A 17,129-nucleotide genomic window follows, 5' to 3' on the forward strand; every position below is an offset into this window, starting at 1 on the left:
GGATGTCAATGTATTGTCTGCAGCACCAGAGGGCAGGACAAGAAGCCAAAGAGAGAAGCAACCTAGAACTAAGGAGAAATTTTCTGACAGTGAGAACAATTAATCAGTGGAACAACTTGCCTCCAGAACTGGTGAATGCTCCAACACTGGAAGTTTTTAAAAAGAAACTGGACAGCCATTTGTCTGAAATGGTATAAGTTTTCCTGCCTGAGCAGGGAGATGGACTAGATGACCTCCAAGGTCCCTTCCAACTTTATTATTATTGTTGTTGTTGTTATGATCATCGCACAGTCAGCCAGAAGTTCAGACTGGATTTAGCATTTTTGTCTACCTATCGAGTCCTTACCCAGGACCTGGGATAGGCAGATGTGGATGTTTGATGGTATTACAGATATCGTCGCAGGATGGAAGCAGTTCCTAGTAAGGCCGCCTTTTGCAATTGACTAATGGCGAATTTGTCAATGCCAATGGTGTTCAAGTGGTACTCCAGTTGTTTTGGGATTGCACCCAAGGCGCCTATTACTTCTACTACTACTACTACTACTACTACTACTACTACTAATATTATTATTATTATTATTATTATTATTATTATTATTATTAGTTGTGGGTGCTCCAAAGCTGGAGGTTTTCAAGAAAAGATTGGACACCTATTTGTCTGACATAGTATGAGGACCTCTGCTTTGGGCAGGGGGGGGAGGGCTGGACTAGAAGACCTCCAAGGTCCTCTTCAGCCCTATAATTCTATGATTTTGTTATTGACCTAACTTCCATGCAGCTTTGATCTGATCCCATCATCGCCTTCAGATCTGCTCACAAAAGCCTGATATTCTTCCTCACTAGTTAGGGAGAACAAAATTAAATATTTTATTCTTTGTAGATTGAGAACAAAACAATCTTTGCAGATTGTGCATCAACATGAAAATTTAGCCTTCAATTCACTAAATTAACTTGGTGCAGAGAAGGATATCTAGAGTTCAGATGCAGAAAGTCATGACAGTTCCAGGCAGGTAAAGTCAATACAGTACAACACCAGCGTTTTAGTTTGAACTATTATTTGTAAAATAAACCCCAGTCGTTGGTTTCCTGCATTGTAGTTTTCAAACCACAATGGGATCCACTCAGCATTCAATAGCCTAGCTGATCATTAAAGGGAATGCTGATGTCATCATGGCTACAACGGAAGATGCAACAGATGGAAAAAATACCACCAAGATGGGGATAAACTAATATAATAATTATTATAATATATAGGTTTGTGAAAATTTTGTCAGATTCATGAAATCCAACAAACGCATTGTGCTGCCAACTGGAAAAACCTCATTTTTTACACTAAAAAACCACAGCGATGTACATTTTTCCAATGTTCTGTGCAAATTTAGCTCATTGGTCTTAAACATCAAAACCAGACATTACAGACTAACTACAGAAATGTTTCTCATTTTCTAATATTTTTAAGATGGGTAGACTTCAACACCTAGAATTTTCCAGCCAGTTCAATTGTGAAGATTGAGAAACACCAAACTATAGTCTTCTTAGATTCCTGGTGACTCCCAAGACGAGATTCACATTTGCTTCTAGGGCAGTAAAGCAGTTTTCCGTTACCATCTTTCATGTTTTTTTTTTTGCTTCCTAGTCTAGCCTTCAGCCTGAGGATTTCCTGGTTCATAGTCCCTCCTTGTATTAACTAGGTCTGACCATTCTAAAATGCTTAATTTAATGAAGTGCAACCTTGCCAGATAATCTTTTCCATTGAAAATTGTAAGCTGGCTACCAGAACTGGACAGAAAAAAAATTCTACATGACCAACAGAGGGCAGCAGAGGGCTAATGTTTTCTGCATCTCCCTATTTGCTATTCTTTTTTTAATTGCTCCATCCATAAGGTAGAGCTAGGCAATTAACATTTCCAGGATGGCATACAAAGCCCTAACTCTCCAAAAGCTACACCCGAACCATAATTTGTAAAAGGTTAGAAGGAAAAGTTAATACAATGAAATCATTATTTTTATTGCCTTAAAGGCAGCAAATTTAATTAAATCACCTGCATTTGAATGAAAGACATCAACATGAAATGAAATTACTTCTGTGTAAGATTGTGATCTGGCCTCACTATTTCCTTTGATTTAGATCAGGTCCCTTCCTGATCTAAATTAATAATCGAGGAGAGAAGCAACCTGGAATTAAGGAGAAGCTTCCTAACAGTGAGGACAATTAACCAGTGGAACATCTTCAGATGTTATGGGTGCTTCATCACTCAGTGTTTTTAAGAAGAAACTGGACAGCCACCTGTATGAAATGATATAGGGGCTCCTGCTTGAACAGGGGGCTGGACTAGAAGACCTCCAAGGTCCCTTCCAGCTTTATTCTGATTCATTGATTGAGACCGGCAAAATTCTATTTCTATAGCTGTATTTGACTTACAACCAATCTTAAAAAGGAGTCCTATAAACCACATTCCAAGTTCCCATCGTTGGACCCCTCTCTGTGGTCATGTGACTGAACCTTGAGCATGTGGCAACATGGCTGCATTTACAGCCACTGGCAGCATTCCGTGGTCATGTGACTGCCCTTTTAGTAAAACCCAGCACTTCCAGTTTTCAGCAAAACCACATCACAGTGAACAATGGGTTTGCCTAATGACTGCAGAGTACATTTTACAACAGCCACAACATACAGTGATATCTCAGTACTCATCTTTAATCGGTTCCAGGAGATACAATGGCTACCAAAATTCATGAGTTCCAAACCATTTTTTTCTTATAAGGAATAATGTAATGAGTCACAAGGCAGCTGACATTGACAAGTTCTGGCTTGTGTGTTGCTTACCAACAAACGATGAGTATCGGGACAATATTTTTTGCATCAAAATGCACTGAGTACCAAATTCAATGAGTTTCAAAGCAATTGAGTAACAAAGTACCACTGTACAACTGTAATGGGCAGGCTCCATTAAGTCACATGTCAAGGGCTGCTTCTATACTAAAAGTAATCCTGATCTATATGGCATCAATTTCTTAATTTAATCTACCTTGTTTTTATTCATTCATTCATTAAATGTCTGTGCTTGCCCATCTCCCCTACATGTTGACTCTGGGTTGACACAAAAAGAACTGCATTACAGCTGTCTCCCATCTTCTCACACTCTTCAATAGGGACATTGTAATCAATGTCCTTAATGTGTATGCTGGCTATGCTGGCTGAGGAATTCTGGGAGCTGAAGTCCACAAGTCTTAATGTTGTCAAGGTTGCAGACCCGATTTATAGCATTTTCATACTATTTATTTTAAGAAAACTGTTTACCAGCATCAGTGTGAAAATTCTATTAAGCCATTTAGGGGGAATATAATTAAATCAGACAGCACTCCTGATTATATTCAGAAGTTAACCATTATAGCTAGTAATACGTTGCACATGTAAAATGTTCACATGCTCCTTTTATGCCCAAAGTGCCATAAATCTCTATAAAAAGGAAGAAATAAGAGCTGTAGCCATCAATCGTCCATTAAAAGCCTTGGAGAATAAAAATGCCTTGGAATGTTGACTGAGTAATAAAAACGTTGGTCCTTTGATTTATGTTAAAACCTTCCTTTTAAGTCTGTCTATTTTTAAATGGCCTCTGTGACTGAAGGTAAAAGGAGAAAAAAAAATCATAAATGAAAGAGTCTAGAGAAACACGCTTGCCCACCCTTGTTATTTTACAAAAAGCAGCAATAAACAAAGGGGGATTTGTCTCTAATAAAACCTGAGAAAATATTTTCCTAGGGATGCTTTATTGGGAAACCGAGACCTTAGATCTGCACAGGGCATTTTTAAGACTCGCGGAGATCCATTGAATCACCATCAATTTAATTCTACCAATTTAATTTTTTTCGTCCACTTCATTTCTTATCTATTGAAGTTCATGTCCAATAAAACAAGGGCAAGTAGAGAATTCCAAAATACTAACGACAACTCAGGATTTACCGTATATGTAGGCTGCTTGTTTTCCTGCTTTGAATGAAACCATATGAACCTGTCTGAAAATATCCAACATTGAAGTGACTTTTGGATGTTTTTAACTTTCTTTCTTGTTGTGTGTGGCCTGTGCAAATATCTTCATTCGGACTTCCAGTTCTGGGCTAAAAAAGTCTGGATGAACAGTAGATGGCAGCAGTAAAGGGCCTAGCTAATGGTTTGCTGCCATCTGGTGCTCATCTAGAATTTTGCAGCTCATTTGTGCTCACCTGCCTTTTTCACTCTTTTGAAATACCTTGCTTAGCCATCAAAGCAGGACAGGTTTGTTTTGCATAAAGATACTTTTAAAATGAGCAAAACCAGGAAAGGAAACCTGCTTTTCCATTTTACTTTGCCAAGGGAGTGGAAATAGCAGGGCTGAGGTATGAGTGTTTACAAAGACTCATACGCACATGCACAAAGGCAGGGAAGGAATCTGCTGCAGCCTAATGGTAAAAGAGGGCTCACAATATGTAGTCAGGGGCCTGTAGAGCAGTGGTTCTCAACCTTTTTAATGCCACGACCCCCAACCGGTCATAAGTCGAGGACTACTCAACCAGTCGTAAGTCGAGGACTACTCAACTGGCGCAGCACCGTTTGCAGAATGGGACTTTTGGCGGGCTCAGCAGGGCAGAGACAGCCTGGACAATTCCTATTGTCTTTTGAAAGCCAATAGAATTAGACTCTATTCAAGAGAGTCTATTCTATTGGCTTTCAAAAGCCAATAGAATAAAAGGGAGTAGCACAGCTAAGGAAAAGGGGGGAAAAATGGCGGACTGCATTGTTTGGCGACCCCCGTGAAATGGTCGTTCAACCCCAAATGGGGCCCCAACCCGCAGGTTGAGAACCACTGATCTACAGTGAAGCTGGGCTTTGGTGTAGTTAAGGTGCTGGCCTATAAACCAGGAGGTGGTGAGTTCTAGTCCGCCTTTCTCATCAAAACCAGCTGGTTAACTTTGGGCCAATCATCAGGAGACTGTGAGTAATAGTGCTTTTGGCTAGTCCAGGGGTAGGCGACCTTGGCTCTTTTATGACTTCAACTCCCAGAATTCCTGAGCCAGCATAGTGAATGTTCTGACTGGCCATATAACAAAAGACACATATCAGTTTGGGGTTTGAGGCTAAAACAGGCCTAACCCTTTAATTAAAAAGGAGGGGAACATTTATGGTTACTTCCAATTTAGCCCAGCAACTTCAAAAGACAGAGGGGAAATACTTAAAAGGTATATTGAACCTGAGGCCTTTTGCAGGTGTGAAGGGGAGGGAAAAACTAGCAGCCCCCTCACCTCACCTCTGACAAAGGGGAATTGAATAGCCCAAAGAGCCAGATTTAAAGAAAAAGAGAGAAAAAAAAAACTTGCTTTCAGTTCTTTGAATTTTCTTTTCTTTTCTTCCCTTATATAATTTGCATAATGAAAGTTTAACAATTTGTGTTATATAGCATAAGGCAGTGGTGGTAAACCTATGGCACGGGTGGCAGAGGTGGCACTCAGAGCCCTCTCTGTGGACACGCCTTCAGCTGGGTTTTATAAAACCTTTTTGCTTTAGGCCTCCGTCGCCGTGTACCAAAAAAAAAAAAGTTAAATCAGTCAATTTCAACTTCTAGCACAGTGTTTCTCAACCTTGACAATTTTAAGGCATGTGGACTTCAACTCCCAGAATTCCACAGCCAGCAATGCTGGCTGTGGAATTCTGGGAGTTGAAGTCCACATGCCTTAAATTGTCAAGGTTGAGAAACACTGTATCTAGCGGGAGGGGAGAAAAAATCTCGCAAAGTTGAAATTGATTGATTGAACTTTTTAGTCCCACCCAGTCTGCCATTACCACTGCAGCCACGCCTACCCAATGGGCCACGCCCACCCAGCACTCGAAGATGCATAAGTGGGTTTTGGGTTGCAGTTTGGGCACTCGGTCTCTAAAAGGTTCGCCACCAGTGGTGTAAGGTTTTCCACTTAGCCTCACAATTGTCCCAGCGTTATTCAGGAATTTAAAAGAGCCAAAGAAATTCCTGAGCCGAGGTTGCCTATCCCTGGGCTAGTCCCTGTCTCCCAACCCAAACCATCTCACAGGGTTGTTGTGGGGAAGAGAGGAAGGAAATTGGACTGCGCTTAATTGAACTTTATTTGACCAAGTGTGATTGACACACAAGGAATTTGTCTCCAGTACAGAAGCATTCAGTGTACATGCAAAGCAACAAAATCATCATCACCATCCCAATAAAAGGGGGAGTAAAGAAGATAATGATAAATAATAATATTACACACCGCAAAGACATTAGGCAGCACTGTAAGAATTAGGTGTTCAGCAGATCGATGACACGGGAAAAACTAGTATTAGGAATGTTTGCTGCCTTCAGTTAGGAAGGAAGGAGAGAGAAAGGAAGAAAGGAGAGCAAGAGAGAGAGAAACTTCCGTGTAAATTTTAACCCAGCGGTGCTCTTTTCTCAAGCGGCCTTTGTCCAGATGTGCTGAATTCCAACTCCCATCCGACCCAAGCGAGCAACGCGAAATCCTTTGGCTGCGCGCCCTGGACGCGCGATCCAAAGTCCACAAACCAGCCCCGCTTGCCCCGCAGCGTTGGCTCCCTCGGCTGCAGAACTTCCTCCTTTCGGCGCCTCCGGGCTCCTCCCTCGCTCGGCCCGCAGACGGGTCGCTCCGCCGCCAGCCAATGGCCGGGAAGAGCCGAGGGGAGGAAGCGAAACCGCGCTGCCCTTTTCTCTTCTTCCAGCCCCGGAGATCGTCTGAAAGCTGCCGTTTCGGGCCGCCTCGGAATTCCCGCGGGAGACGAAGCTTCAAGGATGGGGGTCACCCAGTCCCTCGGCTTGCCCCACGGGAGGGGCGCTTATCCGGTCGGCTGCACCGACGTGATGGTGGGCCAGACCCCCAAGGTAGGTGCGCAAGGGCACCGCGGGACGGGCTCGGGCTCTCGTTTCAACAAGAACGTGGGAAAGAGGGCTAATTCTTACGAATGTCTACATCAGGGCTCTTCAAACTTGGCCTTTTTATGACTTGTGAACTTCAACTCCCAGAATTCCTCAGTCAGGCTCGCTGGCTGAGGAATTCTGGAAGTTGAAGTCCACAAGTCATAAAAGGGCCAAGTTTGAAGACCCCTGGTGTAAACACATGTAGACAAGAGGTCAAGATATTGCTAGTACTTAAGATGAAACCCGTCCAACCGCTCTGCTTCCTATCTTTGTGATGTGTTCTCAGTCCCCTTTTCTTGGCAAGCACCGTGGAACTTCTGAAGCATCCTTCAGCCATTGTCCTTAACAGATTCAGATTTGGAAGAATTTCTGGTCCTCAAAGTAATGTGTAGACATCATAATTAGTAGACATGACATTACCTGTTCAAATTTTCCAAGCTAAAAACCAGTCAGTTCTACTGCATTTAGCAAATGCACTTCATCGGACACTGATTTAATTCAGCCAGGTGGCTAAACTAAAACCAAATAGCTACTGTTGATTGTTGAAGCAAGCCTTCTTCTCAAGCCATTCCGTTGTGGCTTCTTTAGGCCTTGGTGTGCTGTGTGAACACAGTGGCAACAATTTATTGTTGAACACTGTGTTTCCCAACCTCGGCAGCTGTAAGATGTGTGAACTTTAACGCCCCAAAATTCGCTAGCTTGCATTCGCTAGCCAAGGGTGAGAAACACTGCTCTAATATTTTAGGTTCTGGGATCTAAGATCGTAACATCTAAGACAGGGGTCCTCAACCTTGGCAACTTTAAGACTTGTGGACTTCAATCCCAGAATTCCTCAGCCAGCTTAAAGTCTTAAAATTGCCAAGGTTGAGGAGCCCTGATCTAAGAGGTTAACTCACTCTTGCCAACCTGGGTGTAATTTTACACATTTCAGTTGCTACCATTATTTCTCTTTTGTTTTACAAAAATCTCAAACTTTTCTTGTGTGATGTCAAATCCACGCTTCCTCTCTTACCTTTGGGAACAGCTGTTGGGTGTTAGTGTTCCTGTGCTTCAGAGATGAATGATGATTTGATTTAAATATTGCTGGCCTAAAGAAAGAGTCATGTCTGTTCAGGAACTCTTCCTGCACAGGGCAGATTGACCAGTTTCTGTACTTAGGTGTGACTGTTTCTTTACTTAACTGTTGTGCTGTATATTTGTGGAATTGAATAGTTGGAAGTGATCTTAGAAGTGTCAGGGCAACTGCTATTAGAACAATATTTCTCAATCTCAGCCATTATAAGGTGTGGAATTCAGTTCCCAGAATACCCTAGATGAGATTGAAAAGCACTGTACTAGAGCAGGGGTCTTCAAACTTGGCCCTTTTATGACTTGTGGACTTCAACTCCCAGAATTCCTCAGGAATTCTGGGAGTTGAAGTCCACAAGTCATAAAAGGGCCAGGTTTGAAGACCCCTCTAGTACAGCATCTCTAAAGGAAGTCCATCTGCTCTCTGTCTGAAAACTTGTCTTCACTTACTCCTAAGTAACCATAGCATGACAGCCATTCCTATGTGGATTTGGAGGCAGGATTTATGATGTCTCCTGTTTAAGTGTCTCATGAAACCCAAGGACTTATACTAGTATTCTAATATACCATATGGTTGACTTATGAAATTTTATATATATTCTAATATACCATATGGTTGACTTATGAAATTTTATTCCATCCTGTTACAGTCAACCCATGTAGTTCATGGGTTGTAGGCTTTCCACACTTGGCATGACTTAAGGCATGTTTATCAATCTTAGGAACTTTAAGGTTGGATTAGAACAGGGCTTTTCAACCTTTTCACCCATTGTGTCACCTTTAGGATATGGCAACATCCGAGTACCACCAGTCGCCCAGCAAGGTGTCAAAAACTTGATGACCGAAAAAAAAAGGAAAAAAGTGATAAAGTACTGGTAGTCCTTGACTTACAACAGTTCGCTTAGTGACTGTTCAAAGTTACAGTCACACTGAAAAAAGTGCCCCACAAACCACAGCCGAGCAAGACCAGGCCCGGCGGCACTCTTCCTCCTGTCCAAGGTTTTCACTGTTGTGAGCACTTCTGTTGAGGATTGGCAGTGGGAGTAGGATGGGGTGTTTGGTTTTTATTCCCCCCCCCATCTGCTGGGTGGTTGCAGCAGGTTTTGGTCCCTTCACATGACCCTGGGACATTGTGAACGTCATAAATATGAATCACTTGCCAAGCATCTGAATGTAAATCACAAGACCCTGGAGATGCTGAAACATTCCAGCTGATCGGCGCTTCTTCTGGGCTCAGCAGAAGCGCTGGGATCAGCGCCCAGCTCCAGTTGGAGCCTGGCGCTGATCCTGGCACTTCCGCTGAGCCCTGGCAGCCTTGAAAAAATGCCGATCATCTGGAAAGCGGCACTGATCCTGGCGCTTCCGCTCAGGCTTGTGCGGTGCTGCCACCGGTTCAGCTCATTCCTCTCCCCCGCTACTTTTCTAGGATGGTCGCGTACCACCTGCCAGGTGCCAATGTACCACAGGTGGTACCCGTACCACTGGTTGAAAAGCTCTGGATTAGAAGATCTCCGAGGTCCCTTCCAAGTCTGCTATTCTGTTACACTTCAGATCCCAGAATTCTGGGATTTCAAGTCCATCTTAAGGTTACACTGGTTGAGAAACATGCACTTAAGGCAGTGGTTCTCAACCTTTTTAATGCCGCGACCCCCCCCCAACCGGTTGTAAGTCGAGGACTACTCAACCGGTCGTAAGTCGAGGACTACTCAACCGGTCGTAAGTCGAGGACTACTCAACTGGTGCAGCACCGTTTGCAGAATGGGACTTTTGGCGGGCTCAGCAGGGCAGAGACAGCCTGGACAATTCCTATTGGCTTTTGAAAGCCAATAGAATTAGACTCTATTCAAGAGAGTCTATTCTATTGGCTTTCAAAAGCCAATAGAATAAAAGGGAGTAGCACAGCTAAGGAAAAGGGGGAAAAAATGGCGGACTGCGTTGTTTGGCGACCCCCGTGAAATGGTCGTTCGACTCCAAATGGGGTCCCGACCCACAGGTTGAGAACCACTGACTTAAGGAGATAGCATGTTTCTGAAGAATCACGCTCCTTCAGAAATTAATCCATAGATTGTACAGCTCAGATGGCTTAGTAATGTAGATTTATTCTTGGTTGGTCAGATGTTTTGGGATAGCACCCAAGGCACCTGTTACTATTGGTATCGGTACTACCTTTGCTTTCTTTTGCCACAGTTGTTCTACATCTTATTTGCAGGTTTTTCTATTTTGAATTGTCTCAAGTTCTTTTTCTATATAGATATGATTTGTCAACAGCCAGCCAGATGAATAGATTGGATTTGGCACTTTTATCTATTTTTCAAATCCTTCCCAAAGACCTGGGATAGGTAGATGTTGATGTTTGACAGTGTTAAAGTATCCTGGCAGGATGTAAGCTGTTCTGAGTAAAGCTGCCTTTTGCAATTGACTAATGGAGGATTTTGTCAATGCCAATGGTGTTCAAGTGGTGTTCCAGCTGTTTTCGGACTGCACTCAAGGGGCCCATTACTATTTATTAATTTTATAATTGATATTTTAATTGCATTTAATTTAATCACATTTTAGATAATTTAATATTAATTAATAATTAAATAATTTAGTTTAATTCCTTTGATTTTGATGAATCCTGATTCTAAGTGCGAGGCTTTATTTAGAATTGAACTTGTTGGAGTTAGTGGGATAAATCTCCTAGAAGCATATGTATTCAAATTAAAATCTTAACTGATAATTAGGTCCACCAAACAAGATTCTACTTCTAAAAGGTATTCTTTTAAGAAAGGAGAAAATTTTTTAAAAGGCCTTCTCCACAGTCAACATGATACAACACAGAAGGGGAGGGGAAGGATTATAAAGAAAAAAAAATAAGGAATTATTTTAGTTAATTTGTGACTTCTGCCTGTCAAAATGGCTGCTTTCGGTTAACAGTTGAAGAAAGAGTTGCATAGGTTCCAGATTGTGCATGAATTCTGAATTTGCATTTATTTCAGATTATCTGTGTAGGTAAAAAGGCTTTGAACCTCTCAGGTATATTGACATTGTTTGGGTGACTCATAGTTACTGCAAAGGCCAGATGGCTTTGTTTCTCAGTGCAAAGCAAAGCCTTGAGGGACTTTGTGCTAAGTTTAGCCTTTTGTGAACTCCGTTCAATATATCCCTTCAAGCTAGGTAGCTCAAAGCAGTTCAATGGGGTTAGCAGTTTGGCCTCTTTGGAGAGCAATGGGCTGTTGAAAGCAGCTGTAAGCTCCTGTCTTGGCGGACGTGGTCTGAACTCCAGTGGAAGAAAGAATCATGATCCGGATCCTGGGCCATTGTTTCCATATGGGGTGGGTTTTTTTGTAAACTAAGTTAAAAGTAAACGTTTCCCCTGTCCAGTCATGTCTGGCTCTAGGGCAGTGGTGGCGAACCTTTTAGAGACCGAGTGCTCAAACTGCAACCCAAAATCCACTTATGCATCGTCGGGTGCTAGGTGAGCGTGGCCACCGAGTGGGCATGGCCACCAAGCTGTCAGCTCCAACTCCTGCTCGCTTTCAAGCTGTCTGCAGCAAATGCTGCTTTCACAGAAAGTTGCTCCTTTTATAGCCTCTCACATATTCCCAGACTGCGCATGCGCGGAGAGGAGGAGGGAGCAGCTCGGCCCAGCAATGGCTCACATGCCACCAGAGACGGCTCCGCGTGCCGCCTGTGGCACAGGAGCCATAGGTTCGCCACCACGGCTATAGGAGGTAGTACTCACCTCCATTTCCTAGCCGAGGGAGCCAGCGTTGTCCAAAGACACTTCCGTGTTCATGTAGCCAGCATGACTCTACACCAAGGTACACAGAACACTGTTATCTTCCCACTAAAGTGGTACCTATTAATCTACTCACATTTGCATGCTTTCAGACTGCTAGGTGGGCAGGAGCTGGAGCGAGTAACGGGAGCTCACCCCATTGTATTTGGGTCTCAAACCGCCCACTTCCCAGTTGACAGCTTGTTAACTGCTGCCGTGCCCCTTTTTGTAACGTAAAAGCCATCAATTGAAAACAAATACAGGTAACTCTTGACTTACACAACCATTCATTTATTGTCCGTTCGAAGTGCAGCGTCACTGAACAAAGGGGTTTATGGTTGTTTTTCACTCTTTACAGCCATTGCAACATCCCCGTGGTCACGTGATCAGAATTCAAACGCTTGGCAACTGACTTGTATTTATGACACATGCAATGTCCCGGGGTCATGTGATCCCCCTTTTTTCAATCCTTCTGACAAGCGAAGTCAATGGGGAAGTCAGAGTCACTTAACAGCTGGGGTACTAACTTAACAACTGTAGTGATTCACTTAACTGAGGCAAGAAAAGTCATAAAATGGGGCAAAACTCACTTAACTATGTCGCTTAGTGGCAGGAATTTTGGGCTTAATTGTGATCGTAAGTCGGGGACTACCTGCATTTGAAGAGGAAGATCAGAGTGCTTATGTCAGAGGTCTTCAAACTTGGCCCTTTTATGACTTGTGGACTTCAATTCCCAGAATTCCTCAGCCAGGCACGCTGAGAGTTGAAGTTCGCAAGTCATAAAAGGGCCAAGTTTGAAGACCCTTGCCTTATGTTATGGATCAGACCTCTTCCCACAGTAAAATTGCATTGGCTGTCCTAAAGTCTGAATGCCGAAAGTGCTCACATGTTGGGTGTTCTCCTCGGTTTTATCTTTGTTTGTTGGCTAATGGCCACAATAAATTAAATTAATTTTGTTTCAGCTCAGTAATAGACTCTGGTTGACTGAGAAATAAGATTGCTATAAGTGAATAATAATTAAAAACAAAGGGAAGGAGACAAATGCAGTTTATGTTGTAAATATTCTACGACCAAAACAGAAAGCAAGATAAAATAAAGAGAGTCAAGGATAACCCTTGAGTTGCATCCTTTGGGTTTATTTTTCTTTTTTTTTTTAAATAGAGGAAGCCCTTGTCTTACAATCCTTCGTTTAGCAATCATATGACGTTACAAGGGCACTGAAAAAAGTGACAGGATTGGTCCTCATACTTATGACCGTTGCACCATCCCCACAGTCACATGATCAAAATTTATGCTTGGCAACTGGTGTGTATTTACGACGGTTGCAAGGTCCTGGGGGTCACATGATCTCTGTTTGCTATCTTGCCAACCAGCTTCCAATAAGCAGAGTCAATACAGGAAGCGAGACTCACTTTAGCAACTGCAGTGATTCACAACTGGCGCAAAACAGTCATAACTTTTTTTAAGTGCAACTCACTTAACTGCCTTAGCAATAGTGCCAATCATGGTCGTAAGCTGGAGGCTGTACTGTAATATGTGGGCTTCATACTGACCCCACTACTTCCCTTATAGTTCAAATTTCAATCCCTGCATTAATTAGCACTTACAAGCAATGTTGACTTATTTCAGTTTGCAAATCCCCCAGTTTAAATGATATTGTACTTTTTGGAAATTGCATTCCTTTTTTTTTCTTTTTTTTTACTATTTTTAATTTTTGCTTGTCGGTACATTCTAACCCTGAAATGACTCAGTGTTTCCCTTTTATTTCTTCTGCTTTTTAGTGATTGCCCAATTGCACAAGATAATATTTCTAACACTAGTAACTTTAGATTTTTAAAATCTTTGTGTGTATATGTGCATCATTTGCTTGTCCGGATTTTTGTCTGTCTATAAGAAATTAGGGCTGAGCAATGTAGCTAACATTGTGCTGTAGAGATTGCCTTGCCAAACAAAGGTCCAACATGTGCTGGCATCCTTTTCCCTTTCTTTCTTTCTTTCTTTCTTTCTTTCTTTCTTTCTTTCTTTCTTTCTTTCTTTCCTTCCTTCCTTCCTTCCTTCCTTCCTTCCTTCCTTCCTTCCTTCCTTCCTTTTTCTTTCCTTGCTTCCACACTTGCCCATTGGCTTTCTTAGAAAATAAAAATAGCGGGGAAGCACCAAACATCTAAAGGAAGAAAGATAAGAATATGTACGAGTGAAGAGTTGTTTCCCTTTGTGGAAAAAATGTTTTATATTATGGTTCATCATGACAGCCCTTTGGTCAATGAGGAAGTGCCTTTTTTTTTTTTTGAGAAGGCTCACAACATGTTCTCAAAAGGTTAATGTTGTTTATTTATTTCATTTGTATACCACTGAATTGACTAAGGATTCACAGCACAGTACAGTAGAGTTGAAACATCCATGATACAGTTAGAATAAACAACAATAAAAAAGCATTGTATAATAAATACTGAAATTATAAATACTGTACAGCCCCAAGTTGTTGGAAACTTCATTCCATACAACCAACAAGAGAAACATAACAATCTTAAATAAGCATCTTAAAATGCTCTTTGGAAGTGCTCCAACTTGACCATCTTCTAGCACAGTGGCTCTCAACCTTTTTATACGGCGACCCCCGGTCACACGGACGCGCCGAGCATGCGCGGTGCGCATGCGCGGCAGCGCCCCCATGCACGGTGCGCGTGCGCGGTGGCGCCCCCTGAGGGGGAAAAATGGCGGATCACGTTGTTTGGCGACCCCCGTAAAATGGTCATTTGACCCCAAATGGGGTCGCGACCCATAGGTTGAGAACCGCTGTTCTAGCACAAGGGTCTCCAGACTTAGCAACTTTGATTGTGGGCTTCAACTTACAGAATACCCCAGCTAGCCTACCTAACTCTCTTTCCCTCATTAAGCAAGAATTACCTGTATAGACAAATATATTAGTCTCTCATACAATAATTATATGAGTATCTGCTCAGATAGAGATGAATCAGTGAACAACAAATACATAGTTTTTGTCAGGCCCCAACGTCAAGATGGTGATTCTTCCAAACTGAATTATTTGTTGTTTCCACACCTATAGACAGAATCTTGCCAGACTAAGCACTTTACTATCTACATCTACCATATACTCCGGGAACTCTTAGGGAGGGACTGTCCTCGCCCTCTTTCTCTCCCACAAAATATCTGGACTGAGTTCTCTCTTAATTCTTTTGGAATGTATCCCTCCCTTCTGGGAATCCACTCCTTGCTATAATCCATCACAGCTGTTCAAGGTTTGAAGAAGACTTGTGCTAGGGGGTGTGAACAAGATTGTACTAGGAGTGGAGAAACCCAAGTGCCAGTCCCTGCTCAGCCTCCCTGTGGCTTTGGATTAGAAATGGGAAGTTCCGAGTTCTAATTCCCAATTAGCCTGAGAAGCTTCCTTGGGGTCTTTGGGCCAATCCCTTCCTCTTAATCTAGAAGTTACCCATGAAATACGTTGTGCCTCTGCTAGCTGAAGAGTTCCAGGAATTGCAGTCAACGCTGTGCTGAGGAAGCTGAATATGAATGATATCATGGAGAGAAGTTGAGTCACTTCAATTAATGAAAAACCCGTTGGCATATAAATGAGGAAGTATAGGAAATTGGAAAAGCTTCTTTATGCTTTCCAGAAGGAGCCATGGGGGGGTGTGTGTGTGTGTCAGTCCACTCCTTGTGTAAAGCCTGGCCAACAGAATGGAAGGAATGAAAAGATACATAACCATCCAATGAATGAGACTGACGCTTATCAGCTGGAAAACTGGAATTTCCTCAAATGAAATATCCTAGAAACCTCGAGCTGGCTAAACCTTAGACCTGAGCCCAGATTCTCCTCTTTTAAAGTTTGATTTTCATTTATTACTTCAAGGGTCTGTAATCTACCCCATAGCTGCCTATTCTAAAGGTAAAGGTTTCCCCTGACCAGTCATGTCCAACTCTAGGGGGCAGCAGTGTCCGAAAATTGCACCATGGTCATGTGGCCAGCATGACTATATGACTATTCTAGTTCTACATTTATCATGTGTTATTGTCTGCAATGAAAACACTGCATCTGGCAAGGCTGCCAGGGCTCATCTGCAAAAATATTGGAGTTGCAGTGGAGTAAGGGTAAGGAATTTACAGAAAAAGGAAATTCAGAGGCATAAGGATGGAGTAAGCGTATTCTGAGAGGTAATTCTAAGGCAGGGCTTTTCAACCTTATCACAGATTGTACCACTTTTAGGACATGACAATATTTGAGTACCACCAGTGCTTAGCAAGGTGTCAAAAACATGATGACTAAAAAAAACAGGGGGATTTTGGGTTTTACTGATTAGATTCATTTCTTGTTATAGAAATGCTAGTTTATAATATGGAAAGTAAAAAAGTTGAGGTTCAGTGTTAATGCTTCTTTCTACTGCAACAGAGGAAGTCTGTTCTTTTTCCCTTCTCCCGCTCACTTTCCCCCCCTTTTTCCTCCCCATTATATCCTACTATTTGCTTTTGTATTTTTGTATTTTATTCTATAATCTAATAAAATATTACAAACTGTAGGAAAAAAGTAAAAAAGTACCAGTTTTAAATTCTTTGGTTCCTTTGCTGAATCATTTCCCTTTGCACTGACAAATGTATGATGAATTTATCCATGTTTATTAATATGCACCACTACCAGCTAGCTCAGGGGTCTTCAGACTTGGCCCTTTTATGACTTGTGGACTTCAACTCCCAGAATTCCTCAGCCATCATGGCTGGATGAGGAATTCTGGGAGTTGAACTCCACAGGTCTTAAAGTTGCTAAGTTTGTAGACCCCTGAGCTAGCTGGTCGGCCCTTCTTAGCTCTCCTTTCACAGTGCAGTAAGAATGCACCTCCCCAATCCCTTCCCTGTACCCTTAAAGACACAGGAATCAAGTGCAAAGTAAGAAAGGCTCACAAAATAAACACATAAACTCTGGGGGTTTTTTTCTTTAAGCTGCCTCAGGCATGTCGCAAGTCACAATGTTGCAATCCCAGACAGAAAGGCTCCAGCAATTGCGAACAGCTTTTAGCTTTAAAATTCTCCTGGCTGGAGAAAATGAACGAGGGGACCTTTTCTTCCAGCAACAGCTGCTGCTGCTTCTCTGTCCCTGTTTCCTCCCTGCAGGCTGATCTCTCCTTCTCTTTCCCTGTTGTCTTTTTTTCCCCTTTCCCTGCCCAAACCACCTCCTTTTATAGCCTCTCCTCCCCTCCTCCCCTTTTTCTTCAGTTCACCTCCCCTTCTGGAAGCGCCAATCAGCTGGAGCCAATCAGCTGGAGCCCTGCTGGCTCCTGGGGCTTCTGCTGAGCCGAGACAGTCCTGCAGCTGCAGCTGCCTCTCCCTCAGGCTTGGGTCGCTTGGGCTCATTCCCCTCCCCTGCTACACTT

General features: G+C 42.6%; 1 protein-coding gene across 4 annotated transcripts in view; it reads left to right on the forward strand.

The window, feature by feature from the left end:
* The first annotated feature begins 6,656 nt into the window (after positions 1 to 6,656).
* The window catches only part of PAFAH2 (platelet activating factor acetylhydrolase 2), a 55,826-nt gene continuing 45,353 nt past the window's right edge, over positions 6,657 to 17,129 (forward strand). For all 4 annotated transcript variants that reach the window (XR_005558402.1, XR_005558401.1, XR_005558403.1 and 1 more), the window contains exon 1: positions 6,657 to 6,881. Coding sequence is in view for 1 of the 4 variants with exons in the window: in XM_039357250.1 (XP_039213184.1) it covers positions 6,792 to 6,881 (90 nt within the window). In the remaining 3 variants the exon portion in view is untranslated. The remainder of the gene's footprint in view (positions 6,882 to 17,129) is intronic.

Source organism: Crotalus tigris, unplaced genomic scaffold, assembly GCF_016545835.1.
Source record: "Crotalus tigris isolate CLP2741 ecotype Arizona unplaced genomic scaffold, ASM1654583v1 scf7180000018884.865410, whole genome shotgun sequence".
NCBI classification, from domain to species: domain Eukaryota; kingdom Metazoa; phylum Chordata; class Lepidosauria; order Squamata; family Viperidae; genus Crotalus; species Crotalus tigris.